Source organism: Esox lucius, chromosome 11, assembly GCF_011004845.1.
Source record: "Esox lucius isolate fEsoLuc1 chromosome 11, fEsoLuc1.pri, whole genome shotgun sequence".
Taxonomy (NCBI): Eukaryota; Metazoa; Chordata; class Actinopteri; order Esociformes; family Esocidae; genus Esox; species Esox lucius.
This window is the reverse complement of record NC_047579.1, coordinates 6,916,209-6,935,439: the sequence shown is the minus strand read 5'-3', so window position 1 is coordinate 6,935,439 and position 19,231 is coordinate 6,916,209. Positions and strand designations below refer to the sequence as shown.

The following is a 19,231-nucleotide window of genomic DNA, read 5'->3' as shown; positions in this document are numbered from 1 at the left end:
GAAAGGAGAATAAAACACCAGGAGTCAGGTCAATTACCGTATCATATGTCCATTTATTACAGAAGCTTCTGGAGACACGTGTCGCCGCACAATGTCTAAGGATCAACAGTCAAAACATCATTTTTATACTTCTACTACGCCCAAAAAGATAGAGGCGTTAACTTACAAAGTGTGTGCCATTGGCCCAATCCCAGTTCTATTCCTTATAGGATAACTGCAAGTATCCCCTTGCCCCCCTTCTGGTTTCTGTGTTGTCTGTCCGACTATGTGTGTGTGTCTCTGACCTGTGACCTGTTTCTCACAAAACAGACATACTAAATCTTTCTCTCCCCGGCAACCGCTTGAACAGGGTTTCCTATTCTCCTACTTGCTCCTTCAGGTTCAGCTCATATTACAAACATTTAATATTTTGTTTCATTGGTTACAACAGCTTATAACAGTTCACTAACTCATACAATCACTACATCTACACATGCAACATTCTGTAAAGTATGAGGCTAATGTTTTGGACCTTTCTTCCCAGGTGCTGTTCCAGCTGGTAACAAATACTTGTTCTCACCACTGTACCTGTATTGAAAAATACAGTTAACTCATATTAAGCTTCAACATACACATACTCCACCAGACATGTGAACCAACTCCAAACAACAAACATTGCTGTACAAAGGTAGATTTGGACTCCCTTCCAGCTCTTATTTTGAAATCATAGAACAAAGCAGATTTCAATATCAAGTGTTGATTGCTGACATTTACTGTAGTGATAATAAATGTGTTAACACTGTCAGTATAGTAACATAAAATATGTGTAAATACTGTACAATCCTACTATTTGTAATTCTGTGTTCATCTATTTTCTTGTTTTGCCAAGCTGTTATTTTTAGATTTGGACATTTTGGATTAAATCAGTGCTCATGTTTAGACTGCAAATGGTCTAGTTTCCTTTATTAACATGGAAATATAGATTAAATAAAATGCTACTACATATTGTCCTAAATGCATATCTATTTCTGAAAACATCTGAATAGAAAAATAACCACTTAACTGTAAACATTGAGGTGTTTGTAATTGAACAGTTTGATAAATGGTAAGTAGATTTTTTATTGACCATCTTAGTGAGTTGAAAAGACATCTGTAAAACAATGTCTTTTTTGGTCATAATTAGACCTTATATATATTTTGGTTCACTGACATCGCAACCAAAATAAGACGTCAGAATGAGTTTGTGTGCCCGTTGGGAGGGTGCTGTGTAGATGCACAGGGAGGCCTCAACACTAGAGGAAGAACAAGAAGCTCTCTTCCCATTCATGTTTTTGTTTAATAATTTAGAAAACACTGAAACATTCAAGGACAAAGTGGACAAAAGAGGACTTAGTGTTCATTTTGTTTAGTTTTCCACAACTAAAATAACAAGAAACAGAAAACACAATATATTTTGACGAGACAAAGAGACAAGAAACATCAGTAGTTTGCAAGAGTAAACTGGACAGTGTTTTGGAAGTGTTCATCTGGCCATAAAACATGACAGGATTAAACCAAAGCCTACAGAATCTGGGCAAAGCTGAATACAGTATGAACACAGTACATAAACAGTTTTGATAGTTTTGGAATGTAATGTTTTGAATATTTGATGAGGTGGTTTAATTGTCTAACTGGCAAATCATTTAACTGTATATTTTTAGGTTATGCCATTAACTTTAAGACTTTGGACAACATTAATTGACTTTCAATAATGTCTATTGTGCTCTTTTAGAGCTGTTCTACTTGTTATTTATGCTATTGAATCAACTTTAAGGATAAGGGTAAAATTAGACCTCAGATGATCAATTCCAAGACATTCCTACCAACAATGCTTTATGTCCATAATCACATCATTACACTACAATTATAAAATGTACTTGTTCCAGGCACCCACAATTTTTATTTTATTTCTGTAAACAGATGTTGACCTGACATACATGGTTCAAAGTGAAACTTGCCAACTATCTGCAACAGGCTGTAATGAATTCAACACTTCCAGTTACCAATTTCAACTTTCTAGAAGATTGTTGTTAAATTGAAGTCAAAGGAAGGAGAAAACATCACAATGATTTGTATGAAAACTGATCTGATCTACTCAGTAGAACCCACAGGTCTCAGCAAAGGACCTTAAGAACAGTTTAGCTGACACTCAAGTTGTTGCTCACAGGTCCACCGCACAATGTACCTTACACAGCATGTTCACATTTGTCTAATATGTTGAATCTATGGAAAATGTATAAATGGTAATCCTGTATAAACTTGTGCAAAAGCGTGTCCTGTTTCACTTTGTAACATATAGAGCTCAGATCAACTATATTGCACAACTATAAATGCACTCAGCAGCTTTTTAAACCACCAGTGTCTCATTCTAGACTGTAACCAAAACATTTAAAACTATTTTGAGACACTTCAGTCTTCAAATTAATATATTTCAGTAGTGTGTTATCAAACATTTTAATACTGAAACAAAATACAATTACATTTTATTTCAGTCTCTGCAAATGATCTTCTTTTTTTTTTTTTATCAAATCAGAGGGGATCCTGTAATTCCCTCTTAAAGGAGTAAGTACAGAGACAAAATTCTCTTCTCTTAGCAGTTCATTTGCAAATAGAGAGACGCGTCAAAAGCTTACAGAATAATCCTCTGAGGAAAACAGTCAGAATTTATTACCGTTAAAAGGGGTGTGGTAAGATGCTGCACAGATGATAACTCAACAGAACACATTCCCTTTGTTCTTTTACTACCTAGGGTCACACAAGGGGCAGGCTGTCCTCCCCCACATGGGTAACTTTTGATCTCTGAAAAGGACATACAGCATCTGGACCAACAATAGATTCTCTGATGAGTTATGCGAGTAACCGTATAATCTGCCGATACCAGTCAATGATGCCCCCACTCCTACATTCCTAAGGAACAAAGGACAGATACCCTTATTGGTTTAGGCAGATGAACAGATGGTCAGAGTACCTAGTGATTCTCTGATATTATGCAGACGTGTGTGTCACTACCAAAGACCAGAGTTTTATACCAGCTAATAGAAAAGCAGACATTCCTCAAATGTACATTAGTTCAATAATTCCCTCTCCCAGGGCATTGAAAATGGGTCGTGGATGGGTATTCCAGCATGACAATGACCCAAAACACACGGCCAAGGCTACGAAAGAGTGGCTCAAGAAGAAGCCAATAAGGTCCTGGAGTGGCCCAGACAGTCTCCAGACCTTAATCCCATAGAAAATCTGTGGAGGGAGCTGAAGGTTTGAGTTGCCAAACGTAAGCCTCGAAACCTTAATGACTTGGAGAAGATCTGAAAAGAGGACTGGGACAAAATCTCTCCTGAGACGTGTGCAAACCTGGTGGCAACTACAAGAAATGTCTGACCTGTGATTGCCAACAAGGTTTTTTAAATACACCTGGGAGACAGAAATCTCATTAAAATGCAAATAAATCTATACAATTTTTGACATGCATTTTTTTGGATTTTTGTTGTTGTTATTCTGTCTCTCACTGTTCAAATAAACCTACCATTAAAATTATAGACTGATCATTTCTTTGTCAGTGGGCAAACGTACAAAATCAGCAGGGGATCAAATCATTTCCCCCTCACTGTAAACTATGGCTACTACATGGATAAATGAAATGTAAAACATGTAATTCAATTAAGTTGAAACAAAAAAAATTTATATTCATTTTATGGGCCATTTTAAGTAAACAGTGATAAAAAAAATGATCAGAAACCATTATCAGAAATCACAGATATGTTTTTATTAAAACTATTTGCTACTTTTTTCTACAACAGACGTTTATTTTTTTTAATACCAACCATTATCAGCCTTCTAGTGCCACTGTGTGTTGGAATTTATTCAGTACAGGTTGAGTTTACCGTATCTTGACCTTTTTCAAAACAATTTCAGAGTGATTAGATGGGAGAAGATTAGATGGGAGACATTTGAACCCATACTGCAGGACCTTCCCCTGTATGGAAAACAGCATTGTGGTGAACAAACCTCCTCATTGGCCTTAAAAACAGCTGTCCACTTCCATAGCAGGGCGGTCAGTGGTGCCTGCTGATCCGCCTCACAGACAATCTCCCTTTAACAAAAGCACTGGAGGTTTAGTAATGGGAGTTTCCCTCAGCCACAGTACCTGCTTGGTTTTGTAACAAAAGGAGGTCAGATCATTGGGGCAGCTTTATGGGGAAGAGATGAGGAATACACACACACGCGCTTCACCCCTTCCATGTGTCCTAGGGTCTGAGCAACCTGCCACTGCGGGGTGAATACTCCAAATTCTTCCATGCCTTGGGTGACTTGCCCCCCCAGTAGCATTTTGGTTTCAGGTGGGAGTTGAACAGAAGCCCCTTGAAGGGTGACTGGACTCACCTGACAGACTGGTACTGACGGGATGGTGGACATTAAGACGCTTCATCAGGGCCCGTATTATGCTTGTCTGTTTGTATTTATTTTGTGAGAGATTGTATGATACCATGCATTAGAATAAGAAAAAAGAGAGTGCAGAAATTCTAATAATGACACCATTGATTTGGAAGTCCAAAACCACATTACCGAAGTAGGATATATTTAGTCCGTTGGCTACATTTAGGGTTAGCCAGGGAATGTCGTAAAAATGAAGACAGGACAAAAACTCCTTGCAAAACACCTCAGTGGTGGAACAGAAATACAAAACAATATAAGGAAAGGACAAAGACCTTACCCTACACAAATAAGTACTAGAACATGAAAAACAAGACATGAACAGGTATAAGACCCTCTCCTAAACTCAGACAAATTGAGCATTAAGTATTGACTGTAAAACACAGAAAAATTAAGCATTAAGTATTGACTGTAAAACACAGACAAATTAAGCATTAAGTATTGACTGTAAAAAAAAAAAAAAAGAAAGTAGCTGAAAAAAAAAGAGAGAAAGGTAAACCAATAATATTTTACAGTGTATACATAAAAACAAAATTCAAACATGGTAAGTGTATGATTAAATCATTAACTGGATTTCTGCATACAATCTTAAAACATTTTCCTTCAAACACGTTTTTTTCACTTTCGCTTCTTCTTACAGTTACAATTTCTTCCCACCTTTCTTGGCACTGTTAGAAATCGGCGGTTTCGTATAGTGGTCAAATAATGTAGAACCCGTATCAAATCGAGGGAGAAGTTTGCTCAAGTTTATTGGAAAATTACAGCACAGATGTCATTCGGTGAACGTTCCATTATCTTCTCACTGTAATGTTGGTTACCAGCTAGCCTATACATTAAGGGCGTTTCTAACTAAGACCATGTCTTTAGAAGTCAACCCCCATGCCATATGGCCATCGTAAACATTCCTGTCATTAGAGCACAACCTACAGAGAGATAATCTAAACAGAGAGGTTCCTGTTGTTCTCATTATCTAGGCACATTCACCGACAATGAAACGTACATTCATATTGTAATTAATAATGCTCAGATTCTACAGCACCATGGTGTAACATGCGTAACAACATGACAATCAGAATGTAACATGCAACCTATGAATAACTACAATTTATTCTACATTAAGAACAACTGCATAATATATGAAGAAAAGATGACTCAAACGAAGTTGGGAAGAAATTGTCATTTTAAGAAGAGGAAACTAAGAAAGGAGAGCGCGATGAGAGTGATGAGTGAAGGACAGGGAGTAGGAGAGGAAAAGAGGAGAGAAGGCATTGAAATGTGTGTTACTATTACAGCACTCTATTTGTACACCCTGGAATGTACAGAGAAAACATTTGATCAAGTCGTCATTGTTAAATGATGATTGTTAATAACACACATATACACATACACACATATACACATACACACATTCAGAATACAACATAGATGACATATCAAATGTTTAAACTGAGAAAATGTTTCACTTTAAGGGAAAAATAAGTTCATTTAAAATTTCATGGTATCAACACATCTCAAAAAAGTTGGGACAAGGCCATGTGTGGCATCCCCTCTTTTTATAACAGACTGCAAACGACTGGGGACTGAGGAGACAAGTTGCTCAAGTTTATGAATAGGAATGTTGTCCCATTCTTGTCTAATACAGGCTTCTAGTTGTCAACTGTCTTAGGTCTTCTTTGTCGCACCTTCCTCTTTATGATGCGCCAAATGTTTTCTATGGGTGAAAGATCTGGACTGCAGGCTGGCCATTTCAGTACCCGGATCCTTCTTCTATGCAGCAATGATATTGTAATTGTTGCAGTATGTGGTCTGGCATTGTCATGTTGGAAAATGCAAGGTCTTCCCTGAAAGAGACAACGTCTGGATGGGAGCATATGTTGTTCTAGAACTTGGATATAACTGTCAGCATTGATGGTGCCTTTCCAGATGTGTAGGCTGCCCATGCCACACGCACCCATGCAACCCCATACCATCAGAGATGCAGGCTTCTGAACGGAGCGCTGATAACAACTTAGGTTGTCCTTGTCCTCTTTAGTCCAGATGACATGGCGTCCCAGTTTTCCAAAATGAACTTCCAATTTTGATTCGTCTGACCACAGAACACTTCTCCACTTTGCCACAGTCCATTTTAAATGATCCTTGGCCCAGAGAAAACGCCTGCGCTTCTGGATCCTGTTTCGATGCGGCTTCTTTTTTGACCTATAGAGTTTTAGGCAACAGTGAATGGCACGGTGGATTGTGTTCACCGACAATGTTTTCTGGAAGTATTCCTGAGCCCATTTTGTGATTTCCATTACAGTATCATTCCTGTATGTGATGCAGTGCCGTCTGAGGGCCCGAAGATCACGGGCATCCGGTATGGTTTTCCGGCCTTGACCATTATGCACAGAGATTGTTCCAGATTCTTTTAATCTTTGGATGATATTACGCACTGTAAATGATGATAATTTCAAACTCTTTGCAATTTTTCTCTGAGAAACTCCTTTCTGATATTGCTCCACTATTCGCCGCAGCATTGGGGGAATTGGTGATCCTCTGCCCATCTTGACTCCTGAGTGACACTGCCACTCTGAGAGGCTCTTTTTATACCCAATCATGTTGCCAATTGACACAAGTGGCAAATTGGTCCTCCAGCTGTTCCTTATCTGTACATTTAACTTTTCCGGCCTCTTATTGCTACCTGTCCCGACTTTTTTGGAATGTGTAGCTCTCATGAAATCCAAAATGAGTCAATATTTGGCATGACATTACAAAATGTCTCATTTTCAACATTAGATACGTTATCTATATTCTATTGTGAATTAAATAGAAGTTTGAGATTTGTTAATTATTCCATTCCTTTTTTACTCACAATTTGTACAGTGTCCAAACTTTTTTGGAATTGGGTTTGTGTACACACACACACAGTATAGAAAAGAATCACCTCTACTAAATTTGCACATCTAGATGTTGCAATATTTAACCACTCTTCTTTTGCAGAACTGCTCAAGTTCTGTTAAACTGGATGGTGACCGTTTGTGGACTGCTGTCTTCAAGTCATTCCACATATTTTCAATGGGGTTTAATCAATCAATCAATCAAATGTATTTATAAAGCCCTTTTTACAACAGCAGTTGTCACAAACTGCTTTACAGAGACAACCGGCCTTAAACCCCAAGGAGCAAACAACAGTAGTGTTGAATTTCAGTGGCTAGGAAAAACTCCCTAAGAAGGTCGAATTTTATGAAGAAACCCAGAGAAGACCCAGGCTCAGAGGGGTGACCAGTCCTCTTCTGGCTGTGCCGGGTGAGATAAAGAGTCCAATTGGAATAATAAATACATTTCTCTGGGCTAAATCCAGAGTCTATTTGATTTTAGACTAGGTCAGAAGTATGACCAGGTGGACAAGGACAGGGCTATGACTAGGCTATGCAAGGACATTAACCTTTTTCTCCTTCAACCACTGTGTGGTCAGTTTTGCTGTGTGCTTTGGGTCATTGTCACGTTGGAAGGTAAATCTTCTTCCCATTGACCACAGCAGGTTTTCCTCAAGAATTTGACAGTATTTTGCCCCATCCATTTTTCCTTCTATCCTGACAAGTGCTACAGTCCCTGCTGCAGAGAAACAACCCCATAACATGATATTACCACCTCCATGCTTTACTGTAGGAATGGTGGCATTTGGATGGTTAGCTGTATTGAATTTTCGCCAGACATATTGTTTGGCGTTGAGGCCAAATAATTAAATGTTAGTCTCATCTGACCATAACACGTGGCCTTAGAATCTTCAAGGTGCGTTTTGGCAAAGCTCAGTCGTGACTGCATGTGGCCTTTCTTGAGGAGTGGCTTTTATTCTTCCAACCCTCCCATACAAGCCACATCTGTGGAGAATTTGTGATATTGTTGTCACATGCACACAATGACCACTCTTTGTCATGAATTCCTACAACTGCTTCAGAGTTGCTGTAGGCCTCTTGGTAGCCTTTCTGACCAGTTTCCTCCGGGCTCTTTCATCCAGTTTGGAGTGACGTCCTGACCCAGGGAGGGTTTGTCTTGTAACAAATACCTTCCACTTCTTAATAATAGACTTCACTGTGCTTCTAGGCACTAACAAAGCTTTAGATTTTGTTTTGTTTTGTATCCATCTCCTGACTTGTGCCTGTCCACAACTTTATCCAGGAGATCTTTTGACAATGCCTTGCCACCAATAGTTGATTATTTTCTTCAGTTGCACTACCAAGGACTGAAATGCTTCAGGAAAAGCTTGTTTCATGCTGAGCTAATCAAAATGACCACAGCTGATCAGTTGAAAGTCAATTGGCTTTGTGTGCTATTGAGAAGGTGATTAACTTCACCTGGTTGGATTTACAATTAATTTTTAGGAGGGGGGTGATTATTTTTCCAACACAGTGATTCAGTTTTTTTATTTTTTTATTACATCTTTCACTTGGATGTTATAAGTTGTAAATACAGCTGAATAAAAAATAGTTTTAGTCCGTTTTCATTTCAGGCTGCAAAGCAACAATATGAGATTATTTTAAAGTGGGGTGATTCATTTCTACACCCACTGTACATACACATAGTAGTTGTTTGGCCCCCCATTCATTTCCCTCCTGTCTTACAAATGACAGATCCTAGTCTTCTCTAAAGTGTCTAGTAGAAAGCTGGAGCTAGCATTCTTGCCTTCTGGTTAAAAAAAAGACTTATCACCTTGGTATTACATGACGTCTGCTCTATCGCGCAAGATGAATTTCACAAATTGCAACTTGTCTGATACAATTTCCTGACATTTCTTTAATCTTCAAAAAACATTTCTATAAACAAATGTTGGTAGGCTAGCTGAAAAGGTTGATTTATTAGCAAAACGTACCGTTGTTTTCTGATGCATTTACATTTTGAACTTGAGGTCTTTCCCCTCTGACCACTAGAAATGGCAGATAACGGGGGTGGCCCATAGTATGAAGACATTAGCTTCTACACTCCAAAAAACAAAGAAAAAGGGAACATGTAATCAGAGTATAACACTAAGTCAATTGACATTTCTGGGATATCAATCTGTACAGTTAGGAAGAATAAGCGCTTGTGAATCAATGTCACCTGTTTTGGGGCAAATTAAAGTGACAACAGGGGCACAGGAGAGGCAACAGCAAGACAACCCCCAAAAAGGTACATCCTCTAGTGGGACCTGTGTTCACAGCCCAGCACCATGCAGCTTGAGAACACCAGAACCGGCAGGTCTGCTATTGGCGCCCACGATCTCTTCACAGATGAGAGCAGGTTCACACTGAGCTCGTGACAGACTTGAAAGAGTCTAGAGACGCCATGGTGAACGTTACACTGCCTGAAACATCATCCAGCATGACCAGTCTGGTGGTGGGTCAGTGACGGTCTGGGGAGGCATATCCTCGGAGGGTCACACAGACCTCCACGTGCTAGCTAACAGTACCCTGACTGCTGTTAGGTAGCGGGATAAAATCCTCAGACCCATGGTCAGCCCTTACGCTGGTGCAGTGGCCGTGGGTTCCTCCTGGTGCAGGACAATGTCAGGCCTCATGTGACCAGAGTGTGTAGGCAGTTCCTGGATGACGGAGGCATTGATGCCACTGACTGGCCTCATGTGACCAGAGGGTGTAGGCAGTTCCTGTATGACGGAGGCATTGATGCCACTGACTGGCCTCATGTGACCAGAGTGTGTAGGCAGTTCCTGGATGACGGAGGCATTGATGCCACTGACTAGCCTCATGTAACCAGAGTGTGTAGGCAGTTCCTGGATGACGGAGGCATTGATGCCACTGACTGGCCTCATGTAACCAGAGTGTGTAGGCAGTTCCTGGATGACGGAGGCATTGATGCCACTGACTGGCCTCATGTAACCAGAGTGTGTAGGCAGATCCTGGATGACGGAGACATTGATGCCACTGACTAGCCTCATGTAACCAGAGTGTGTAGGCAGTTCCTGGATGACGGAGGCATTGATGCCACTGTCTGGCCTCATGTAACCAGAGGGTGTAGGCAGTTCCTGGATGACGGAGGCATTGATGCCACTGACTGGCCCTCACGTGCCCCAGACCTGAATCCAATTGAGAATCTTTGGGACCTTATATATCAGTGCATCCAACGCTGCCAAGTAGTGCCACAGACGTCCAGGATCTCACTGATGCCCTGAGCCAGGTCTGGGAGGAGATCGACCAGGACACAAGCCGCCGTCTCATCAGGAGCATGCCTAGATGTTGCGGGGAGTGCACACAAGCACGTGGGGGCCATACACACTAGTCACATTATGAGCTGCCATGATGAAATTCACGCAAATTGGAACAGCCTGTGATTGTTTACTTTTTTTTTCCGGTGTGAGTTTGAATCCAGACCTCAATCGGTTGGTGATTTCGGTTTCTATTGAGAGCTGTTACATTCTTTTGTTCTAAACGAATTACACAACATACAGTAAAACTTCTATCTTTAATATATTTCGTTCATTGAGACCCGATGTGGGATTTAAGTGTTTTGGAACAGTGTATATCATGTTATTGTTTGTGTGCATTTGAATGACCTTATTACAAATGGAGGTTTAGATTAGATTGAATGTATTACTTAATACAGAAAAAGAATGACCATCCCTTTAGGGTTCACAAACTTACAAGCACCACTGTATATAATAAATAATTGCTGGATAAGTATGGGGTAAAGCTGTCAATCATACAACATTTGTGCTCATCTCATTCCTCTTAAGTCCCTCTCCCAGTCAGAAGAGAGATGAGATTTCAAAGCTGTGTGCCTCTTGATGTGATAATGAACAGGCCTTTGTTTATGGGTCACATCTGTGAAAGGGATCTTGTTGCAACTTGGATCAATAAGCATGTTATTAACAGATCATAGGGCTCTCAAATCTTTCGAAGAGATCTTGGTAATTTCCACCATAGACAGAAAGTTAAACTACTAGATGTTGTAAAACAACACTTGTAAAGTCTGTCAAATGTTCAATATTAACCTCCAGTGTCAAATGATCAATATTATTGTCCAGTATGTATGCACTGGTGAGCTTTGAGGCTACCTAATTGAGAGAAACTCTTTCCACAGTCAAAACAGGAGTGAGGCTTCTCCCCAGTATGTATGTGCTTGTGAACTTTGAGGCTACCTAATTGAGAGAAACTCTTCCCACATTCAAAACACAAGTAAGGCTTCTCTCCAGTATGTATGCGCTGGTGAGCTTTAAAGTTACATAATTGAGAGAAACTCTTCCCACAATCATAACAGGAGTAAGGCTTCTCACCTGTGTGCACTCTCTGATGACTAGTAAGTTCATATGCTCTAATGAAACTCTTCCCACAGTCAGAACAGGAGAAAGACTTCTCATCTGTGTGCACTCTTTGATGAGTAATAAGATTAGATGATCTAATGAAACACTTCCCACAGTCAGAACAGGAGTAAGGTTTCACCCCAGTATGTATGCGCTGATGAGCTTTAAAGTTACCTAATTGAGAGAAACTCTTCCCACAGTCAGAACAGGAGAAAGGCTTCTCATTTGTGTGCACTCTCTGATGACTAATAAGATAAGATGATCCAATGAAACATTTCCCACAGTCAGAACAGGAGTAAGGTTTCTCTCCAGTATGTATGCGCTGGTGAACTTTAAGGCTACCTAATTGAAAGAAACTCTTCCCACAATCATTACAGGAGTAAGGCTTCTCACCTGTATGCACTCTCTGATGACTAATAAGTTCAGATGATTTAAGGAAACACTTCCCACAGTCAGAACAGGAGTAAGGTTTCTCTCCAGTATGTATGCGCTGGTGAGCTTTAAAGTTAACTAAGTGAGAGAAACTCTTTCCACAGTCAAAACAGCAGTAAGATTTCTCACCTGTGTGCACTCTCTGATGTTCAGTAAGTGCAGATGATCTCATGAAACACTTTCCACAGTCAGAACAGGAGTAATGTTTCTCTCCAGTATGTATGTTAACATGTTTTTTAAACAGTGATAGAGATGAGAAATGTTTTTCACAATGGGGACAGTGGTGGGACTTCTTATGATTGCAGTGTTCCTGTTGTTTCTCTCCAACTGCCTCCACTTCAGGAATCCCATCTGTGTGACAGACACAAGGGATTTATGGACACAATGAGACACAATATTATCAAGGATTCAAGCAACTAGCACTATTCTGCAGCGACGTGATATAAACCTTAATACTGCAGTTAGGGAACTTGAATCGTTACATGATTTTGTGACAGAGATCTTTGCGACAGAACTTGCACACTGATAAGTTTACTATATCCTGTTTCTGTGTCGTGTTCAATTGAGTGCATGCAATTTAAATCCTGTTGAGATGCAGGTGAAAGTGATATTTAAGAGCTTGTCTTCATTTGTAGAGGGGGGGGGGGGGGTTTGGAGTTTTGAAGGGGCCCATTGTGTCATAACCCATCTATAGTCGCGTTTCCACCGCTGGAACTATACCCAGGAACTAGGAACCTTGAGGAACTCACTGCTTTTCCACCACAGGAACCAGGGTCTAGAACCCGGAACCAGGGATAACATTTTACCCCCAAAACAGTCCCTGTTCGGGGGGGAGGATTTTCCCAGAGTACAAGAACTATTGGGGTGGGGCTTGCAGGAGTGAACATGCCAGATTATTTGAATACTAGAGTAGAGGTTACTTGCAGAAGTTTTCAACCGCCATTTTAAAATCATCAGTAGAGTAAAGTTAAAGGAGTTAATAAAGGAGTTTATTTTGTGTACAAAAACAGAAGAACATACTATGGAGAAGAAATTGACCGACAGACGAAATTGAAGCAAAGGCAAATGGTGAAACGCAGCCCTCGGTTAATTACACTGAGCAATCGTACAAAGGCTTTCAGTATACAGTTTTATAAGAAATATCAGGAGACATTTAATATATACATTAAAAATTCTGCTACCTTGGGACTGGGGAGATATTGTGCACTCGTTTCACACGTCAGAGTGAGAACACACGCCAGAGGACTAGGTTGCCTAATGTTCTCAAGTCTTCCTACCGTGGTGGAAAAGCACACAACAATGGGCCGAAGAAACACTATAGCTCTTTGAAAAGTATATTCCTGGGACTAAAAACTTAAGTTGTATAAAAAATATATTTAAAAAAAAATGTTACAATTAAAAACAATGCAAGTGTATTTATGGCTCTTTTCCACCGCTATGTACCAGCTCGACTCGGCTCTACACGCCTCAGGTTGTTTCCCACTGCAGATAGTACTCTGTACCCGCCCATAGTGACATCACAGGAAAACTGCCATGACTCCACCTCCAACACGACACACGGGAACAACAACGGAGATATTGTACACCAGATACCGGTGAAAGTTGGCAAATGCTGGCTTAACGTAAACCCAGCAGTGAACAGAAAAATCTATTAAATAAAATCCATCCATTTTCTTTTAAATTGACAAGCTTTGAATGTACAGTGGATAACATGGTCACAGACCCTGTTTGAAAAACAGTGGAAAAGTAGAATAGAATTATCGCCCTGCAGTATGAAAGATGATATAACTGCAATGTTCTGTTGTATACACTTAACACCAACACATTTAAAACAACCTGCATTACCCCTCCATCCTGATTAAAAGGTATAAATAATTGGCATCTATAATACCACGCAGGCTGACTCATGAGTAGCCTACTGTAAACAAGGCAGCATTTATACCGGTAGAAGCCTACTTTAAACAAGGAAGCATTTATACCGGTAGTAGCCTACTGTAAACAAGGCAGCATTTATACCGGTAGTAACCTACTGTACACAAGGCAGCGTTTATACCGGTAGTAGCCTACTATACACAAGGCAGCATTTATACCGGTAGTAGCCTACTGTAAACAAGGCAGCATTTATACCGGTAGTAGCCTACTATACACAAGGCAGCGTTTATACTGATAAGTAGTGAGGAGGCACACGTGAGCAGTAACTTTGGTCTTAATACGTTGCAGACTGCAAAAATGGTTAGAAAGATTGGTAGGCTACTTATATTTTACTTGACATTACTATTTTGACCAGTGCAATGTATCTTTCCATAATTGACCAGCTGTTATTTATGGAAATCTGCTTCAAACTTTGACTCTGCACTTTTGGATTAAATGTATTTGTGGATCAGTGTGTTTGTTACTCTCCCACGAACAGATAGCTGAAAGCAACGCATCCACAGTCTACCATGGTAGATCCACTTCCATTTCCGGATCCACTTTGATACCAAACAACTTTCGATACTCAACTGCAGCCCAAGATCTGAACCTCTCATTACCACTGCTTTGGTTTTCATACTTCTAACTCATGAAACTAAGCGGGAAAAATAAAATCTGATTTGTTTAGATCCACTAGAGCAGACCTGGGCAAACTACGGCCCGTGGGCCACATCCGGCCCGTTGTACGTCCCTGTCCGGCCCGCGTGAGGCCATTCATAAATTATAGGGATGCACCGAAATTCGGCCACCGAATAACTGACACAATCGTTTCTTTCGGTGTTTCGGCCTTTGGAAATTTCATTTTGAAAAGCGTTACGTTTGTATTACTTACGTATGGACGTATATGCGTGCGTGAGCTGAGAGTGAAGGTGAACAGCGACAAGTGACGATAGCCAGGTTACCCTCAAGATGTTGGCTCACGCTAAGAAAATAAAAGTTGATAATGAATGCCTTGTTTTCAACAAGACATGGACTGCCAAGTATTTCTTTACAGAAATTAAAGGTAAAGCCGTTTGCTTAATCTGTGGTACACAGGCCTCTGTGTTAAAGGATTATAATTTGAATCGCCACTACACGAACAAGCATGAGGATAAATACAGAAATCTGACTTATGAAGAGCGCGCGTGGGAGTCTGATGCATTGCTAGCAAAACTGCAAACCCAACAAGGACTTTTTACGAAACTTCACACCCCCAGAGATGCAGCCATCAGGACAAATTATGTAATTTCTCACAAAATCGCCAGAAAAAGTTTTTCCACTGTTGGGGGAGATTAACAAGTAAAAAAAATTGCACTGATTAATTTTTGCTTTTGTTTTATTTTTTTGACCTATACACCTCATTTTCACATTGCCTAATATTAATATTTACCGAATAGTTTTATTCTTCCGATTATCAGTACCAGCTATTCAAAATATATAATTTAGTGCATTTTACAATGGAAGAAAGTTGAGCAGAATTAAGTTCAAGTTATCGTTGGTGCGGCCCTCTGACACAATTCAAGTTTCTCATGTGGCCCCTTGTAAAAATTAATTGCCCACCCCTGCACTAGAGAGTACTGTTCTTGGTAGGAATTTTAGGCAAGTGCTGATGGGATTGCCCCTGCACAACGGGTTGGGAAAACTGTGCTAACTCCTGTTTTTGTCCATTGTGGTTCCAACGTGTTTTGTTTGGTAAATATTATTTATTACTGTTCCCAGGTTAAAGCTCAGGTAAGATAGTTTCAGATTCACTTGAGATATTCATCTTTTTTTGTACTGAGGTACAACAAATGTTGAAGCAAGATTAATTATTTGTGTTGTATTAATTTCATATAAAGCTTCAGTCCATTATGTTTCATTTGGAACTGTACCTTAAAACCCATTACTGTCTTTTTGTTATTGCTTTTAATGATGTTGGTGATGAAATGTGTGAGGGTACATTCCCATATCTGAATCTCAGTCATGTTTTTAGATGGCAGAACCACCAGAGGAAGTCACTAGAGTGCAATGAAACCTGGGAATTCCTGCTGACCATGCCTACCTCTCCGCAATTTGATGGCTAATTTACAATTCCCATGGATCTGGGCCTGTTATCTAGGGGCATAGATAAGGCTCAAAACCTAGACTGTGGACTGGAGAACAACTTTAAAATATTCTGTATTTTTTCATTTCTGAGAGGACAAAAAATAAGTATAACAATATGGAGAATCGTGACAGATAAAATGACACATTATCTACCCTTTCATTGGTAAGAACAACAAATAACTACACTGACATTAAACCAATTTTTACCGTGATTAAGTAAATCCCCCTCTCCATTTTTTATGATAACCACATTCTTCTCCTCTTCACCTTTAATCTTAACATTCAGTTCCAGCGTTTTACTCTCGTCTTCCAGCTTTACTGATGTCATCTCTGAATCCACCAATGCCCCCTGAGCTCCATTTTCATAATCAAAATCCAGTGACTCTTGTTTGGGCTCAGTGTGGAAGGAGAGCAGCAGGATGGGTTTCTCCTCACTCTGCAAAAATCAAGACCAAATAAGAGCCGTTCATGACTGATGAATATGTTTGATGGGAATAAAATATAATCACAATGGAGAAAAATGACAAAAACAACCATAACATCATAACAGACCGGTGTCCTACATGAGGTGTGCTTTCCTTAATTTGAACCCAGAATAGAGGGACTTCTTTTATATCACATATCACAGTTTATCATCTCTTTGGCAAGTGACAACAAATACACATTATTGAATAGTAAAGTTGTGAGACATTCACAATTGTACCTTTTTGATTATCAGTCAACAAGTTGATAAATGCATGCAAGAACATCCCGATTGCAAGCCATTAGGAGATATCGGACAATAGTTAAGGCCTTGTATTTTCAAAGGGTCGTTTCATTAACCGCTCTTGGTTTAACGCAGTGAAGACAGTTAGTATAAATTTAGAAAATATGAAGAACAGGCAATAAGTTAGATCACAGGAATGAGGCTTAATTCTGTGTCTTTTTTCACCCTGGCTCTTCATATCTATTCCATTGAGCGCTGTGGCACCATCTGTACTTAAGAACGCATTCCAAACATTCGAAATCCAGCCAATTGTTCTATGTCACAATACCACACTAGACACTGTAGTCAACCAGCCTTTAATGCACCGTAGGTTTACCTCACTTTTCCTTTAACAAAAGGAGCTACTAAATGTCTTACCCATGTTCGCCCGGTTCACAACTCATGAAACCCAGCAACGTTAAGCTTTCTGGCACCTACCCATAAAAAGCAAAACTACAATATGACAATCCACTATACAGTCGTACAACATTTAATGGCAATTAACAAGTGTTAGCAATTATACACACTGACTGGGTGTGATGCACCTGTTTTGATGGCAGTTTATAGGCTAGTGGTATTGCTTAATGTTTCTTTTAGGGAGGGGATTAGTGTGCAATATTAGAAAGAATAGTGACACAGGGTAACGTTGGCCCAGTAGACAAAGACAGTAACTGGTCCATACAGGCCAGTGCTCAACTTCCCCATTTAAATTCTTATTATCATATTAAAACTTCTGCTTGTCATCTTTGTCAGTCTTCCCCCTTCAATTTTTGCTTGTTCTCGCATTGTGTCTGTACATCTTCACCTCTCTCTGTCTGGTACAGTACCGGTTTCGTCTTTTTTACCAATAATATTCAATCGCTCGTCTGTTTTGACCAATCATAGTTCTTAGTGCATTCTAAAGTGGGACCCTTTGTATGGCATCGTACAAAACAAAGCAATAATTTTGTGTTTGGAAAGAACAGTTTCTGGGGGCTGAAAACAATAACGTCGAGGGAGACGTTCTGCCTTACCTGTCGTGGGTTCCTGACGAAAGCAGATTATACAGGGTCATTTTTCAAAGGAACAAACAACTACCGTGTGTGATGGAATACAGTCAACATTTCATCAAAATGAAATGCTTACATTACAGAATGTTTTATACTCTAATGGTAGTGCCAGAGGGAGTATCTGGCACTACATAAAATATACTAATGCAATCAAATCAATTTTGTTGCAAATCTTTGACATATCCAAGACTCTAATCACCACCAAAGCCCCATGCCCCTACTATTTATTATATGGAAAATATGTTTTTAATGATTTTTTGTCATATATAATGAGGTAATTCAAACAATCAAGCTGGCATTTATAGGGTTAAAATCCTGAAAAGGATTGAATATTTGGTTGTTTTGAGCAGGTTGTTTAAGTTGTTTTAGTTTGGCAAAATGACGTTGCGGATATCTGTAGTTAGCCACATGTAGGAGTCAGGACGGGAGTGAGTGGCTTGTTTTGACTAGTTAAGTATAACGAATAAATGTTAAAACGGCTTGCCACATGTAGGTCACACTGTTCCTATTCGCACTTCATTGGTCAATAATGCAAACGCCTTTTTCCAATTAGACGTGGAAAAAAACAGAACTACATATTAAATTTACATTTTGGTGTATACATTAATATTCACATGAACCCCCCCCCCCAGCTAAGTCGGCGTTCTTTGGACGTTTTATAGGCGTGGGTGAATATGAATGCGTTCTATTGTCCTCGATGGAACCAAACATACTGTACTACTTCATTCCCTGCTAACGCTAAGATAAAACAGATTTAATACATTGCCTAATGTTCGTCCTGAAATGTATTTTGTCACAACACTGCAAATAACAGCAGCATATCATAAATGAAAGCTGTAACGATAGCTGAACTAAAAAACGTTGGAGGTGCAATGCTGGGAACGGTAACAAAGCATTTTTTATCGGACCGAACTGAACAAAGACGCATGTAAATAATCTTCTTTAACCACTTACCATTTTAGCGAAATTGTTTTCTGTTCGTATTTCACGATACGTTCCCGATGTCTTGAAAAATAAATCAAAATGACCTGCATCTTGTGAGCAACATTAAAGAAACACTTCCGGGTCACGAAAATCTGGAATTTTTCTAAATAAAAGAGACCAACGAATTACTTAAAAACTGAGATAAATTGAGTTTATTAATTGTTTGAGAACATGTACCTCTCAAAACATTGACAACAATTCAAATATGATCATATTTAAGAGTAATTTCGATAAAAAGTGGGTGTTGGTGGGTGTTAAAACACGTTC

General features: G+C 39.6%; 1 protein-coding gene across 3 annotated transcripts; it reads right to left on the bottom strand.

Annotated features, from left to right (window-relative positions):
* Positions 1–422: 422 nt before the first annotated feature.
* On the bottom strand, positions 423–19,027 carry LOC105008178 (zinc finger protein 501-like). 3 transcript variants are annotated; one of them, XM_034295520.1, is made up of 4 exons: positions 18,935–19,027; positions 16,394–16,622; positions 12,281–12,502; positions 423–567 (listed from the first exon to the last, which is right to left on the bottom strand). In XM_034295520.1, the coding sequence occupies exons 1-4, from the start codon at positions 18,935–18,937 to the stop codon at positions 467–469; spliced, it is 555 nt and encodes a 184-aa protein (XP_034151411.1). In that variant the 5' UTR covers positions 18,938–19,027; the 3' UTR covers positions 423–466. The 3 variants fall into 3 exon arrangements, with proteins under 3 accessions (XP_034151411.1, XP_034151409.1, XP_034151410.1); XM_034295518.1 differs by lacking the exon at positions 423–567 and having other exon boundaries at positions 10,953–12,502; XM_034295519.1 differs by lacking the exon at positions 423–567 and having other exon boundaries at positions 10,953–12,502; positions 16,454–16,622.
* Positions 19,028–19,231: the final 204 nt, after the last annotated feature.

Coding starts and splice junctions, on each gene's coding strand:
- LOC105008178 (XM_034295518.1), bottom strand. Junction 12,503..16,393: donor GGGGGATTTACTTAATCACG/GTAAAAATTGGT, acceptor TCTGTCACACAG/ATGGGATTCCTGAAGTGGAG.